Source organism: Sylvia atricapilla, chromosome 6 (genome assembly GCF_009819655.1).
Source record: "Sylvia atricapilla isolate bSylAtr1 chromosome 6, bSylAtr1.pri, whole genome shotgun sequence".
Taxonomy (NCBI): Eukaryota; Metazoa; Chordata; class Aves; order Passeriformes; family Sylviidae; genus Sylvia; species Sylvia atricapilla.
In genome coordinates this window covers 52,902,874-52,919,130 of record NC_089145.1, presented here as the reverse complement: position 1 = coordinate 52,919,130, position 16,257 = coordinate 52,902,874, and the positions used below count along the sequence as shown (strand labels likewise).

General features: G+C 38.4%; 1 protein-coding gene across 3 annotated transcripts in view; it reads left to right on the top strand.

Moving 5' to 3' along the window:
• FLRT2 (fibronectin leucine rich transmembrane protein 2) overlaps positions 1-16,007 on the top strand; it is a 58,517-nt gene extending 42,510 nt beyond the window's left edge. For all 3 annotated transcript variants that reach the window (XM_066321959.1, XM_066321958.1, XM_066321957.1), the window contains exon 2: positions 12,741-16,007. In XM_066321959.1, coding sequence (XP_066178056.1) covers positions 13,151-15,136 — 1,986 coding nt within the window. In that variant the 5' untranslated portion in view covers positions 12,741-13,150 and the 3' untranslated portion in view covers positions 15,137-16,007. The remainder of the gene's footprint in view (positions 1-12,740) is intronic.
• The last annotated feature ends 250 nt before the right edge of the window (positions 16,008-16,257 follow it).

Below are 16,257 nucleotides of genomic sequence, written 5' to 3'. Positions count from 1 at the left end.
GATTTTTTTTTCCTCTTGAATACAGGATGGTTTTCTGTTACAGTGGAACAGAGGAGGGCAATATCTCCCAAGAGACTCAAATCTTTAACGTAGCTGCTGCTAGGGTGGGTTAGTTTGAGAATGTGTTTAGGTAGAGCATTTGGCAGCATCTCTCATGATGTATGGTATTAGGAAATGCAGTTTATTTTGATTCAAATAGGAAGGAAAGAATTTCTAATATAACACTTCACAGCAAACAAACTCAACTGTTGTGGGCTGAAGTCTTATGAGTTGATAAGTCTTATCCATGGAATAACTGTAACTGTTTCATTTTTTGTCCTTTACTACTTCACACTACTTTTTGAGTGAAGGTCAGCTGTTTGCTGTAATGGGTCAGAGACGTCTAGATAGATTTGGAGTGAAATGTCTGACAAATTCTTGCCAAATTTAAGCTGAAAGCATATGGGAGTGGTGGTGGCGATGGGTGAAGCCTCAGATGACTTCCCCCCTTCATATTTATTCTAACTGTCAGTGCCACTTTGTTGTCTAAGCTGTGTATTCTACATAACACAACACAGATGCAGTAGCCCAAAGACAGAGGTGAAGTAAAAAGGGATTTGCACTATAAGAAACTTGCCTTTGTGCAATCAAAGCAACATCTGCAGCGACTCAAGTTCTCAAAATCCTTTTTCCAGGCTGTTTATGGGCTCTTCTGCCACTCACATCTCCATAAAGCAGAGGATTTTGATATTTTTCCTCATCTGCTCTGCTTCCATGTACACTTGTATGTATCCAGTGTATGCAATGAAGCAGGAAGGTGCAGTTCCATGCCTGCTGTTATGCATGTAGCAATAGCAATATTTCCATGGTCATCAAAGTTGATTTGCTTTTAAGTCCCCTTCATTTATACCCTCCTACAAAAAAAGAACATGTAGAGGTCAGAGCAGAGGAGCAGAGGTAATACTGCTGAGGTTTAGTTGAGGTGGTAGGGCTGGGTTGGACTCGATGATCTTGGAGGTCTCTTCCAACCCTGTGATTTTCTGTTTCTGTGAAAATACCATGGATTGCATTTAAAGCTAACACTGTCTTTATACCCTACATCAGTGGGTTATGCCAACTATATGCCTAATTAGCAGAAGTGTAAGTAAAGAACCTGTGCATTTAGTAGGTAAAATTTTGGTGTAGCCATAAATCAAAATCCAAGATTTTCCATATTTACAAAGATACTTGTATTAGGGACCTAACTCAGTTTTTAGTACGAAGAAAAGCCCATCAGCAAATCCCAAAATCCCATAGCAGATCTTTATATGTAGTTCATTTAAAGTACCCAGAGGTCTGCATAGAAAACATGAGCATCTTCTTATTTGATTCATGCAGTGACCTGAAAAAATAGAGTGCTCACAAACAGAAGAAAACAATAATTGCATTTTTGAGCAGGCATATTTTGCTGCCTATAGAATAGCTTAAAACTCTATCTCACTTTTTCTTTATATATTTCTCCCTCTGGCCCTCTCTCAGGTTTTATTGTGCACTGCCTCTCTGCATTTCTAAACTCATTTGGGATGTCCAGTTTTGTGTAAGCACAAAATGCTGATAAGACTTTTGTGATTCCTTGCAGTAACAACTGTGCTGAAAAGTAGCACAAGGACACATTGATAAGGACTCTGCTGCCTGGAATTATTTGGCACATGCCAGATGAAATTTCCATTTGATCTGACAGCCAACTCCAGGCTTCTGTACCTCTTAGGACCCACTTAAAAGCTACTAAGAGAGTTTAAGTGGTTTGCAATCTCTTGTTGGCTGTCTGCACATGGCTAAAAATCACCCACCATGATGTATTAATGGCAGAGGACTATGGGTTTTGCTTTACAATTGGTATGTGCAATTTGTGGGCCTCCTGGCAATTTTGATCAACTGATGCAACCATACACAGACCTCAAAGGTAAAGGAGAGAACTGGAAAAACAAAGCATAATTGCTTTCTGTGTTCTTTTCCATCTTTGTCAGGATTTGTTCAACATAAAGGCTTTGAACTTCAGAGTTGAAATAAGCTTAGACAAGCTCTTTTAAAAATGTTTTAGAGCAGTTACTGAGAAAATATAATGATAGAAGCTTTAGTACAGAGTAGCAGGGCTTTGTTCTGAGCTGCTTCTTCATAAATGCTCAAAGATGGCAAACTCTTTCTTGTGTATCTACTCCATACACTGTGAACAAAATTAGATGTATTGCCATTGCTGTATCCTCCTTTCTCTGTTCATGGTCAGAAGGCTTGTGATTTGATATATCAGGTGAAACTATTCACACAGAATATTCGATCCTTCAGTCACCAGCATGGGGCAAAAGAAAAATTGGCTGGAGCAACTCATCCAGCTTCTGGAAATTATGTCCTTTTGGCTGTGCTTTGTCTTTGAGCACCTTCTGTGTTGGCAGCATCTCTGCTCCTTCAAGGAAATAGTATAGCAGAAGGAAGACTGAAAAGTGACTTAAATCATAACTGCAGTTGTAAACACCATTTCTTTTCTGCTCTGTCTCTTCTTCCCCAGGGAACTGAGCTGCTGCCAGAAACTAAAGGCAGATAGTAGTTTCTTGGTTGATGTAAACTGTTGCACTCAGTGTTTAAATGTATAATCGGTACTCCTTCATCCTGCAGGAACAGTGCTCTTGTTGGCTAACACTGCCTGTATGTATTATTTTGTGATTCCTTAAGAGTTCTCATGAGAGTCTTGTGGTTTTAATTCCACAGCAGAGAATCACTGGGTTAGAAATGTCTATTTACTATTTCTAGCTTGCTCTTATTTCTACTTGTACCTAAAACTGAAGCTGGCTCCTGCTAAATTCTGTCCCATGCAGCCTTCTTTTCTCAAAGAACTTTCAAGGTTAAATGGGAGATCTGAATGGCTCTTGGGGAAAGGTAGTAGTGTACCCTTTCACTAAATGAGAACCAAATCAGAGCAAAGTGCCAAAAAGTTTGCTCTCTGTCATAATCAAGACCTGGGGACAATTCACATCCCCATTGCTGCAAAGAAATTCTTTAATCCTATCATATTTTTGTCAATCTTTTGAACCCTCAGATGTATATACCCTCTTAGAAGATGTGCTTGATCAGCAATACTAAAAAGAGGCAACAAGACTCTCACTGAAAATAGTTGATATCATAGAGTTACTGGAATCTTGAATGACAATTAGCAAAAAATAAATGGCAGAACCAAACAAAAGTAAGTGGGGAAATAAAATCTGTTAATGGCCTGTATCTTTGGCAGACTTTTCTCTCTTACTGCCTCTGGTGTTACTTTCCTCTCTGTACTCAGAAAAATCACTGTGTTTACTGGTGTCCAGATAACCAGTGTATGGATGTTTTGTATTGCTGTAAGACAGTTACAGTTGCAGCTATACCTTTAGTGTTTATTATTACTGATTTTTTTTCTTTTCTTTCCTGATGGTATGTGGGAGCACAAGTTGTTTCCTGTATGAAGTACTGTGTCGTGTCTGGTGTGTCGCAGTGAGACTATTGCACTTTCTCCACCTGTGCATACAGAAAAGTGTAATTGGATCACTGGGAAAAGATAACAAATCCAGATCCCCAGGCTCTTGTCAGGCGCTGTTGATGCTGAGATATTGTACAGTTGATAAATAATTCAGCTATTTAGCTGAACAGGGATTTCAGAGGCTTAGCTGTACGTTCTTCATCCATCATTTTAATATCTTTCCCCTTTTCTATTAACTGGCTATCTGAGGGCAATGATTCAAGAATTTTGTTTGGTAACTTTCTATTTGCCTGTTACAGGGACTGTGTCATACAAGCAGGATTTCTTTTATATCAGAGGAACGTCTTTCGTTCACTGTCCCCATAAGTGACTACACCATACATAACAGATTTTCTGAAGCAGAAATTAAGAGTGCAAACAGCTTTATTAATCTTTCTTGATAGCTCCTTAGAAGTGTTTATGGAGTAGTTCTTAGAGCTGTGAAGGAGCAGCATGCTAAGTAATATTAAAATAGGAAGAAAAGATCTCCATCTGCCTTTGTTGGAAAGATGAAGGTATGATGACACTTCTAGCTTCATTTATATTGAGGTGCCTAAGAAGTTGGGGGGCAGCTCCTGCCATATTTTCTCTCCAGCCCATATGCTACAAGTATGGAAGACAAGAATATGACAGCCCACGCTTATTTGCCTGAGATCCTAAATGAACAATACCCCACAAGGTAATGTGACGCCGTACAGGATCTCATCAATGATGTAGCACCATGCAACACATTTAAAATGTGTCAAAATGTTGTCTCCAAAGCAGCAATGTTTAGCCACTTAGGTCACTAAAAGCAGCTTTTTCAAATTCTCCACAGACGTTTTGCAAGGCTGCCCACATATCTCTAGATAAAAGCAAACTGTTTGCTTCACAGTGTAGAATAATTTATAGGTAGGGACCAATTTGCTTGCAAAGAAACAGCAGGTGGCCATCATTTTTTTCTTAGTGCAAAATGCATTATGCTAACCGCAGTATGGGATGCACGTGTTCCAAAAGGGGAATTATTTGAAATTAGTTTAGTATAATTCATTTTTCTGAAATAGTCGTGTCCAGTTTTGTCAAGGAAAGCTGTAAGCCCTCTGGAAAACAGTCAAGAAGGAAAAGAAGGATTATCTTTCTATTTCTTTCACTGTGTAAAATGCAGCTGTCCAGAGGCAGATAATTCCACAACAATTTTCACAGTTTTAAATTGTGGAATGTAAATTCTATTTTGCAAATGCTTTTATGAAGTGGAATTGTGTCCAAACTTATGTTTTTGGGTAAAAAATCAATTTTTTATTCTTTGCTTATTGTTTTTTCTCTCTGTCTCTGATCACAAAGGATCATAAAACATTGGACCTCAGGCACATTTCCTATCAAAAACATTATCAAAACTGACAAATCTACATGCAAGTTTTGGCTTCAGTTAATTAATCTATTTTAATGAAAATGTATTTTGTTGAATTGTTTTGGATACCTCCTCATGTGGGATTCTTTTCATCTGCCATTTCTGACTTTCTCAAACCAACTTCACATCATCACATGGTGCATTGATGAGTTTATGGAGTCCTAGATGAGATCCATCAAAACTATTTCACCTAAGATATGAGAACAGCTTTTGGGCCTGAAAGACTAGGGAATTAATTTGCTGCCATACTAAATAGATCATTCTCACTGTTTGACAAATTTGTTAAGTTTTGAACACTGCAGCATTAGACTGGTGAAAAATTGGAGTAGGCCTTGGGGCAAGGTTAATAAAGACACCAATAACCCTTTGCTAGTAGGTGCAATACTCCATTTAATATGAGTCCTGGAGGTGATCATCTGTTCCTCTTTGCCCACTGGAGTGAAAATATCATGATGGTCACCATCTGGAGTAATTTTTCAGCATTCAGCAATTTTATAATAAAAGCAGGGATATTTCCTTATAAAAAGATGCTTAGGCTATCAATGACTTTGAGCTGCCTTGAAGTCCTACACAACTCAGAAGCCCACACTGGTTTAAAACCTGGAGTTCTGCACTTTTTGTTCTTCCTTTTATTCTGTAAGAGAGTCCTGTCTGCCCATCTACAGGCAATTAAAGATTTTACTTTTTAATTTGCCATGTGTGTCCTCATTAACTTTTACTCTAACACCTACAATTAGTTGACATACTAGGCTTGGATTTTTCCTACATTAGAATTCAGGACTCCACAGGCAGGACATTCCTGGTGGCACTTTTCCATGTCTACAACTCCTAAGATGAAATTATCAATAGAAATAGGTCCATGCAAGATTAATTCAGGCACACAGCCATTCAGATAAGACTGGATGGTATGACAAACCAAAGCATGAATTTGAATGGATATGTTTTCCACTAGATGTGCTACAGTATTTTATTTATGGCTTTTATGACCAAAAATACTCTTATTTTTAAGACTATTTATTGGCAAAATTCATATTTACCTATCTGTGTGTGAGCAAGGACAGGTTTGTTTGGTTTTTTTTTTTTACCACAGCCTGCAAAAACAGTTGTTTCTGGGCTCAGAGATTTGTCAGTTTTCACAGGTGAGGTAGTTTTGATGAAGTTGTGCAATGTCAAATTTTCAGACTAACTTCCTTCTTTTACAATTCGCTAACTGTTAAACACAGGAATGGAGATAACATTAGTCTAGGTAGTCTCCACACCTGAACTTTAGCACTTCAACACCCATTTATGAAGTCTGTGGAGCTGAGCAGGGTGTGTCATACAGCACAGTGCCTGACAGGGTGACTGGCAGCCTTGAATTCAATGGCCCCACCTGAGGGCATTAATGCTATTGATCTTGTAGCTATTTCAGCTGTGCTTCCTGGAGTACAGCAGTCACTCTAGTGATTATGTCTTGTAGTAGGTTCTCCCTCTTGACCTGTTACTGGTTCCTGCTAATACGTGTGCAAAAAAAAAAAAAAAAAAAAAAAAAATTGTTCTACCTGAGATTTTTTTCCCTCAAAACCTATCTTTTTTCCATTATTTGTTCTTTTTTCTCTCCCTCCTCTTACATGCCTCCTCATGCCTATGAAGTAATTTCACTTTGTAGTAACCCACAGGTAAAAAAGTCTTGAACCATGAAGCTGGGAATAATGCTTTTATAAGACTACATGAACATTAATTTTCCTAGTAACAAAGTCCTATGCAACTCAGTTTGTCAGGTGTGTAGCAGAGACACCATCAAACAAGTCAGCAGTCACAGACAACTTCGAGGAAGAAGTGTGTGCATGTGTGTGAGGACAGACAAAGTGGGAAGAAAGCAAATCCCCACATTTATTTATTCATTTGTTAATTCAAGGGAGAGAGTTTCCTGCTGGCTTAGCTCCCTCTCCTGGCAGTCAGGAATTGGGCTATATCAGAGTCCTGTTGAACCTGTACACTACTCAAATTTCCAAAAACAAAGCTTTTGTTTGCTGTAATAGCATACCTTTTAAAAAGGGATTTCCTGAAGCCTGCATCCTTCTGGGCAATGGGTCCACATACTAATTTGCAGGAATGTAGCTAGAAAGAAAAAAAAAGGCTTGAAGGACCAGAAGATTACAGAAGAACCAGAAGGAGAAGCATGGCAAATTATGTCTTTACACCCATTGTTGCAAGATGTACCACTCTCTACATTTTCTCCTGTCTCCATCAAGGCAGATCCAAATCAATTTCACTTGCATCCTCAGGCTGCCTGATCTGAGATTTTGAGAATAATTATAAATGCAAATTGAGAAGTAAAACCAGAAACATCCTGATCAGAGTAGAAAAAGCACGAGAGTTCAGATGTGTCCATTTGCTGAATCATTTTGCTGGCAATATTGCAAATACAGTAACGCCCTTCTCTGCCAAAATCAGTTCATATAGATTTCATTTTGTCTGTAACAGTGTACAGAGATACTGTAAGATTTTCTTCCTGTACTAGGCTACTGATCATTATCCTGTCATCAACACTCACTTTAGGAGAGGGCACCAAGGATGGTTTCTTCCTCTCTATCTCTTTTTCTTCTCCTCTCTTTCTTCCTCCTTACCTCGTCTTCTTACATAATACACACCCATAACTACGAAGCAGCCAGAAGAGCAGGCATGCAAAAGGGCTTCCTATAAATGCATTTTGATTCCTTTGGGTCATTTTCCCCATGCCTTTGATACAGAGATTATAGACTCATATTAAAATTTGAACACAAAATTCAAACCCTAGTAACTTGTACAGCAAACGATCATCCAAGGCTCCTAATCATTTAAAAAAAACCAAACCCAAACAAAACAAAAGAATCCCCCAAAACACCAGGATATTCATTAATGTGGACACTCACAGATATGAACTCTACTTATATGGAAAAAAGGCATTTGTTAGGTATTATTCTGTATTTTTCTTCTTACCAGTTGATAGATACACAGGGACTTTTTTTTAAGAACAAGGAACTCTTTACTAGATTTCATACAAATGGAATTAGTTTTGTTTTCTGTTTGTCATTCAATTCCAGACATAATAGCCTTGTACTTACTGTAGATTATAATTATGTAGAGTAAGATTATGACTTGATTATAACCCTGGTCTGCAGTACAGCCAAGAAAATTTATGCCAAATGGTTTAGTGCTAAATAAGAGTCACTGACTGGTAACTGAAAAGAATAGGTATGACCATTTGGTTTTGGTTTTGCACGCCTTTTAATTTATGTTGCATGACACAGGTCCAGATAAATGGATGAACTGCTAGGAAAAGTGCTGCTAAGTGGTTAGACTATCAAAAAAAAAAAAAAAAAAAAAAAAAAAAAAAAAAAAAAAAAGCCTTGGATTCCTTTGACCTATTTTTTTTTATTATTATTTTCAGGATTCCTTGAAGGAAAGAATAGCCAAATAGCCTTAATTTTATTATCTCTGAAAAATTCATAGTCTTAATGTACACCATGCTTAGACTAATAAATGCAGACAACCTGGCTATAGGAGCACCTCAAAATTCTGTGCTTTAAACATAGGGCTGTAAGTATTCATACACAGGCTTGGTTCCATATGCTGTCTTCTCCCTTTATTCTCTGTTATCGTCCCTGAATATCACTAGGTTCTCAGGTAGCCACAGGGACCTTGACTGCATGTTTGGAAGACTGCAGAATGAAAAATGAGAAAGATAGTTCTAAGGGCAGCTTTGGAGATCCTTTAGACAGCATAGGCAGAGCCACTGAGGCAATATACCTGAGGTAGGAAAAAATTCTTCAAGCAGACTACTAGTGAGCTGATTGTTTTTTCCTTTAGATGCCACAAATTTATAATTGAGTATAATTTTCAGTAATATATTAATTACTTCATGGCTATGCACAGCAGAATAACAAAGGATGGAAGTTATATGGAGGATTCTGACCAGTAAAGGTATGACTAACAAAAAACTTTCACCTTCCCAATGTACAGCCAGAAGTTTCAACCTTTAACATATCTTTAATCAAAACACGCTATATTTTATCCAGTACATAAAGCCAGAATTTTTCTTTTCCAGCTAGCATCAGTTATGCCAAAAAGGAATTTAAACAAGGCAGGTTTGAAAAAAAGACAGTGAGATAAGAAATGTTTTAAGTTATGAAAATAAATATTTCCATTGATTGCAGGAACTACCAAGCCAAATTTTCAGAGTTGGACACCTAAAATGTGATTTTTTTTTCATCTGTTTCAATTTGGTTTTCTTAACTTCATTGTATCATTCTGTAAATCCTAATGGGATTTAATATCCTGGCTGCAGTAAGGCAGGAAATGTCTTACACACTTGGAACATATAACTTATGTCTAAGGAGAATATTGTGAGAAATAATAAAAATCAAGTGTATAGGGGAGGAAATAGAAACAAAAATTTCCAAATTGGTGATGGACAGATGTGTTATTACTGAGGCATTTGCTTGTTGATTTCTTTAATTTTAAGTTAATTGTGGCACTTGCCTTTTTCTCTCCCTAGATTGGTTTGTAGATCTTTCTGACTTCAAATAAGCAAAGTTACTGCTGCCTATAGCTTGTCAGTCAACTCCCAAGATTTACAATAACAATAGCTAAGGAATGCCTTCAAGTCCTCCACTTCCAAATTTCTACTTCTGAAAAAATCAATAAATTTGCAGAGATACTCAGTTTAGTATTTGCAGTAGTTTTGAAAACAGAGTTTGCTTTAGGAAGCCAGCATGCCAGGAATGGGGTGGGGGAAGCTGAGTGACTCTACCTGCCTTCAGTTATGGCATTTTACTGAAGGAAAAAACTGTTTACACTTTTCTAGCCTTTTGGAATTTGCAGACCATGATTTTCCTTCCAAAAGTTTCTTTTTTTTTTTTTTTTTTTTTTTTTTTAACAAGTAGGTTTCCAACTCTTCAATCTTTTTAATGTCTTTGGGGTAGATATTTCTGACACAAAGACAGAACTCACTTTTGCATTAGGGAAAAGTACAGCAACTATAAGCCCTACTTTAAGGTAGTATTAAGCAGTTGTGAAAGTCTACTGAAGTAAAACCCTTCCCCAAAAAGCTATTTAAATACATTCAGTTTTATCCTTACTTCGTCATTCTTTACCTCTGCCACACCACAGTCAACCCTGAAGTCATAAATATCTAGTTAGATATGAACCTGTGCTCTAGCTTATTATGATCAAGAGTATCAAATACATATAATCTTTGCTGATTTTTATTGTATCAGTTTATTAAGGACTGATATCTAGAGTTTAGGATACTGGCAATAATAAGAGGACTACCTTTCTTACTATCACAAGAGAGGAAAACCTTAGAAAAGTTTTAACTGATTTCTAACAGCTAAATCCATGTAACAGAAAAAGAGCAACTCCAGAAGTGACTGTCCAGTCAAATCTCTTTTTCCTGTAATACCTAAGGAGAAGTGCTGTGTGCTTGACCTAATTTGTTTGAAACATTGCTGAAATCTTTAACTCAGGCTAATGAAGACAGACAACCTGCCTATAGGAGCACCTCAAAATTCTGCTCACATCTACTTAGGTGAGAGGTACGCTGGACAGAGTACTTGAATGAGGTGAATGCATAAATCAGTCTTAATATGACAGTCCCTTCTTAGGAGATTCCCAGCAAATCAGGAACTGCAGCTGCCTGTGGCTGTATGTTCTTAGCTGGGCTTTCTGTTCTACCCGGGAGTGAAATAAAACCTAATCAGTGACTGGACATGCAATCGGAAACGGGCTTAGTGCAGGGGATTGGATCTGTTAGGAGGTACAGGCTGTCTCTGTCTGATGATGATGGAAAAGTGAGAGAACAACTGCTATTACTCTGTGTGGTCCTGAGCACCTCAGAGGATGCTCTGCATATCCATTCTCATTTTAAAAGAGAGTGTCATGACAGATCAGAGCACTGTGATCTAGATGGGAGCCAGGCCGTATTAAAGGCGGATAAACTGTCACACTTTGGCTCATGTTAGAGTGTAATCCTGTTAAGAGTTTCTCTACAGGATCACGTCATCTGGCATAATTGAAAAGAAATCACTCTTGGCTGAAATATGCCTGTGAGAGAGAGAACCATGAACAGTGGGGTACCTAATCTTACTGTTTCTATAAAAGGACAATACACAGTATAAACTGTATTACAGCATTACATTTACATATCTTTAAAATTTGAATTCGTAATGATAAACAAGATTTTTTGGGGTCTCACTTTTTTATCTCCAGCTGTTTGAACCTTGAGGCTGATACCTGATGATGCTCTAAATAAACATATTAATCTGCAAGTGCAGGGTTGAAGGGTTATAACAGTTTGACCCTTAAAGATGCTTTCTACACTACATAGGATTCCCAAAGGTAGCATCAGGGACATGTTATAAACTGCACAGCTGTATCAGAAGAAAAAAGTTTTATGTACCATCAAAGTAAGTTTCTGAATGACCTGGATGTTCTTAAGTTGTTTAAATAAATATAAATAAAAAATAAAAAATAATAGAAATTTAGAAAATAAAGCAACCACCACTTTGAAACATTTTTTGTTAAGGATAAGGAATTTTGTTCGCTAAAATTCTATTTTCTTGAAATACCAGCCTGAGATTTGATCTACATAAACAAAACCTGGAAAATGATTGTGCCTATGTCACTGCAATTGACGACCCTGAGATCTGCACATGCTTTGTACTTGCCGAGGTTGATATCCTTCATTAGGTCCAACTATGTGTAATGCATGGGGGGGCAACGGGACAACAGTCATTGAAACCAACACATAACAAGACAAGATAACATCAAACAGCACAGTACCTTTCATTGCATCCTTTAGAGAGTGGGAATGTTTGGTTATAGATCTGAATAATAAGTAGTAGCTAGGAACATAAAAAGTATGCTTACAAGCTGAAAGTACACATTAAGGAACTCAGCTATACTAAGGCTAACACACTTGTTTATGTAGCCATTCACAGATAACTGTGTAGCAAAATTAAAAGCCATATCTAACCTTTATGGTTTCAAAGGAAGTGTTCTGAAAAACCGCTGCAGTTTGAGATGATTTTCTGAAACAATACCTTAGCAGATGTGAGCCTGTTTCATTTACTGGAGTGCAAGTTGTGAAATCTATTGACAGCACAGTTCACATCAGAACCAATATCAAGATGATAGTTTTAGCAAATTCATGTCTTACAGCAGGGTATTTTACATTTGTGGACTACCATATTGTTTAAAAGAATTTCCTCATAAGTCTCTAATTCACTAAAGTGAGGTATTATAATCTGGCAGTGTACATTAATTTGCACAATATATGTAATGGTATTACAGAAATAGAAGCAGAATATTCCAGAGTCTGGTAGAAAATGAAAAAATGAAAATGAAAAAACATGAATGAAATGAAAATGGGAAAAAAGGTAATTAAATAATACAGCCCAGATTCTACTCTATCAGGCATCAGTGAATAGCAGTCATTGAAGTCAGTGGTTCCGCAAAAGAAAAATAATTGCCTGAGCAAAAATTTCCAGCTAAATGGTTTAGGTTTTGGGTTGTTTTTAGTTCTAGAATTTTAAACAGACTGTGAGAGGCTGAAGACTGGAGGTATAGTATGCAAATGCAAGTAATAGATCTAGCTTTCACTGAAGTCACTGAAAGTCCTTCAGTCATTGCAATGACTTTACATCAAATCTATTTCGAGACTATTTAACAGTAATATTAAGCTAATGTTTAATATTAATGCCTTTTTTTCCCTTTTTTCCCCAGAAATCCATAAAGAGCTTAGCCTTAGAATAGTCTTCTAATGGGCTTGATCTTCCTTATTAAACATTTCATGCTATTCAACTTTTCCTTTTCTCTTTCCTTTTACAGGCAGGCCAGATCTGGCAGATAGCGGCTATGAGGACTTTGCTGACTTCAGAAAGCTGACAGAAACCAACAGACTTCAGTAAAATATCACTCCAAGCACAGAGACTTTTGGTAGCTTTAAAGTAACCTGTTGTTCATCTGCAAAGACATGTCTACTGGTTCTTTCAGCATACATGGATGAAGGCAACAAAAATTGTAACCCTGGCTAATAAGACTGTGTTTTCCTTATCAAAAGTAGGAGGTAGGCCAATTATAAAAGGATTATTTCATGCTTGGTCTCCAGGACTTTAACTCTGGCCTGGACACTGGACATAAGTAGAAGCCAGTTTTAACAACCTGAGATTTTGTTATCTGTGCATTATTATTGTTATCAGTTCTTACACACTTTGGTACTTTATTTCCTTAAATTAGAAATGGGTTCGTGGACTAAAATGTGGCCCACAGATTGGGCTCTTCTTATGAAATCATGGCTTATCTTTTCCCTGGGGCTCTACATACAGGTCTCCAAAACTTTGGCCTGCCCAAAAGTTTGCCGCTGTGACCGAAACTTTGTCTACTGTAATGAACGAAGCTTGACCTCAGTGCCTCTTGGGATACCGGAGGGTGTAACCGTGCTCTACCTCCATAATAACCAAATTAATAATGCTGGATTTCCTGCAGAGTTGCACAATGTCCAGTCTGTGCACACAGTCTACCTTTATGGCAATCAGTTGGATGAATTCCCCATGAACCTGCCCAAGAATGTCCGGGTTCTCCACCTGCAGGAAAACAACATTCAGACCATTTCACGTGCTGCTCTTGCTCAGCTTTTGAAGCTGGAAGAACTGCACCTGGATGACAACTCCATCTCTACTGTTGGCGTTGAGGATGGGGCGTTCCAGGAAGCCATCAGCCTCAAGCTTCTGTTCCTGTCCAAGAATCACTTAAGCAGTGTGCCAGTAGGCCTTCCTCTGGACTTACAAGAACTTCGTGTAGACGAAAACCGAATTGCTGTCATTTCAGACCTGGCCTTCCAGAATCTTACAAGTCTGGAGCGTCTGATTGTGGATGGCAATCTCCTTACTAATAAAGGCATAGCTGAAGGCACCTTTAGCCACCTCTCCAAGCTCAAGGAATTCTCCATAGTTCGGAATTCACTGACTTACCCTCCTCCTGATCTTCCAGGTACACATCTGCTAAGACTTTACTTGCAGGACAACCAGATAACCCATATACCACTTACAGCCTTTTCAAATCTCCACAAACTGGAACGTCTTGATATTTCCAACAATCAGCTTCGCATGTTGGCAAAGGGAGTATTTGATAATCTCCATAACCTGAGACAACTCACTGTAAGGAATAATCCTTGGTTATGTGACTGCAGTATAAAGTGGGTCACTGAATGGCTCAAATTTATTCCTGCTTCCATCAATGTACGTGGTTTTATGTGCCAGGGACCAGAGCAGGTCCGAGGTATGGCAGTCAGGGAGCTCAATATGAATATGTTGTCATGCCCCACCACCACCCCTGGTCTGCCACTTATCATCACCCCAGTCCCAGCTACAACCATGCCAACTACATTAGCTCCCAGCTCATCATTTCCTCCCTCAAGTAGTAAATATAATCCTCTCACTCCCATCATAGCCACGGTCCCCACTGTGCCTGACTGGGAGGACAGGGAAAGAGTGACACCTCCTTTGTCTGACTGGATTCAGCTCTCCATCCATTTTGTGAATGACACTTGCATCCAAGTCAACTGGATGTCACTTTTTACCGTGATGGCATATAAACTCACATGGGTTAAGATGGGCCATAGTCTGGTAGGAGGAATTGTTCATGAACGAATAATTAGTGGTGAGAAGCAGCAATCAAGCTTGGTAAATCTGGAGCCCAAATCCACTTACCGGATTTGTTTGGTTCCACTGGATACTTACAACAATTACCGAACTGGAGAAGACACTGTCTGTTCAGAAGCCACAACCAAGGCTTCCTTTTTGAATGGCAGCAACATCCCTTCTAGCCATGAGCAGACGACTTCTCAGAACCTAGGCTCCCCGTTTCTGCTGGCAGGGTTGATTGGGGGTGCAGTGATATTTGTCCTCGTGGTCTTGCTCAGCATTTTTTGCTGGCACATGCACAAAAAAGGTCGTTACACCTCCCAGAAGTGGAAATATAACCGGGGCCGTCGGAAAGATGACTACTGTGAGGCAGGGACCAAGAAGGACAACTCCATCCTGGAGATGACGGAAACCAGCTTCCAGATTGTCTCCTTAAATAATGATCAGCTCCTTAAAGGAGATTTCAGACTGCAGCCCATTTATACCCCAAACGGGGGCATTAACTACACAGACTGCCACATCCCCAACAACATGCGATACTGCAACAGCAACGTCTCAGACCTGGAGCACTGTCATACGTGATAGTGAGGGAACATGGGGGTCTCCAGGACAAGGAGAAAAAACTCTAGAAAAAATAAGCCCCCTAACAATAATGAAAAAAAAAATTACATTTGATAAATGTTACACAGATGCATTTATGCATTTGAATACTCTGTAATTTATACGGTGTACTATATAATGGGATTTAAAAAAAAAGTGCTATCTTTTCTATTTCAAGTTAATTGCAAATGGTTTTGTAACTCTTTGCTTTTTAAATCTTTAAAAAATATTGCTGAGTACTGTACAGGGTTGTACAATAAGAACCCAATGTCATGGCAAAGGAAAGAATGACTCATTCTTCAAACATTAACCACTTTGCTGTCGAAGCAGTCTGAGGGATGTTAAGTTTCTAGGTGTCCTGGAATACAGGAAAATAAGTGCATATTAAAACAGGGTCACTAGTAACAAACAAAAGCAATTCAGATAAAATGGGCACAACCCTTCTGACTTGAACCCAGCAGTTGCTGTTGAGCTTCAAACAATTGGAAATACATCCGTTCCTCTTTGTCAGTTCTGCACTTCTCACCTCCAGCTGAAAGCTGGAGTTCGGAGTGCTGCCAAAAAACCTACTTTCTTGTTTGATTACTTTTCTTTCAATCTACTTGGAATAGGAAACGTGGAAAGAGCTCAGTGTCAAACTCAAAGTGACCTTGATTCCTATTTGCAAAAGTTGCTGGGAAAATGTCCCCAATACTATATACTTTATCTTAGAAACTGTCGGTGTTTTCCATTAGGATTAAGAAGCTTTAGGCATTCTCTGACCCTTCTCAGTGGGAGGTGAAGGTTATGTAACAGTGTGTAACAGAGAACTGTCATTAAGTTTCACCTCTTAATAGAGCAGCATTTTTGACATAGCATGGTCAGGTAAAGCCAGGGCGAGGGAAATTCTGAGTGCTCCAATCTCTTCAGTATTCATGTACATGTTAATGCAATTTGAAATCTAAACGTGCACCATGAAAACATGGTGCAAAATATAATGGCAAAAGGTGATGGTAATAATTTGTGTGGTTCAAGCTTTGTTTCATTTAAGGGCCTGAGTTATGTTCAGGATAGAGAAATAGGGGGAAAAAGACAAAAAGAAAAAAACAAACAAGAAATATAAT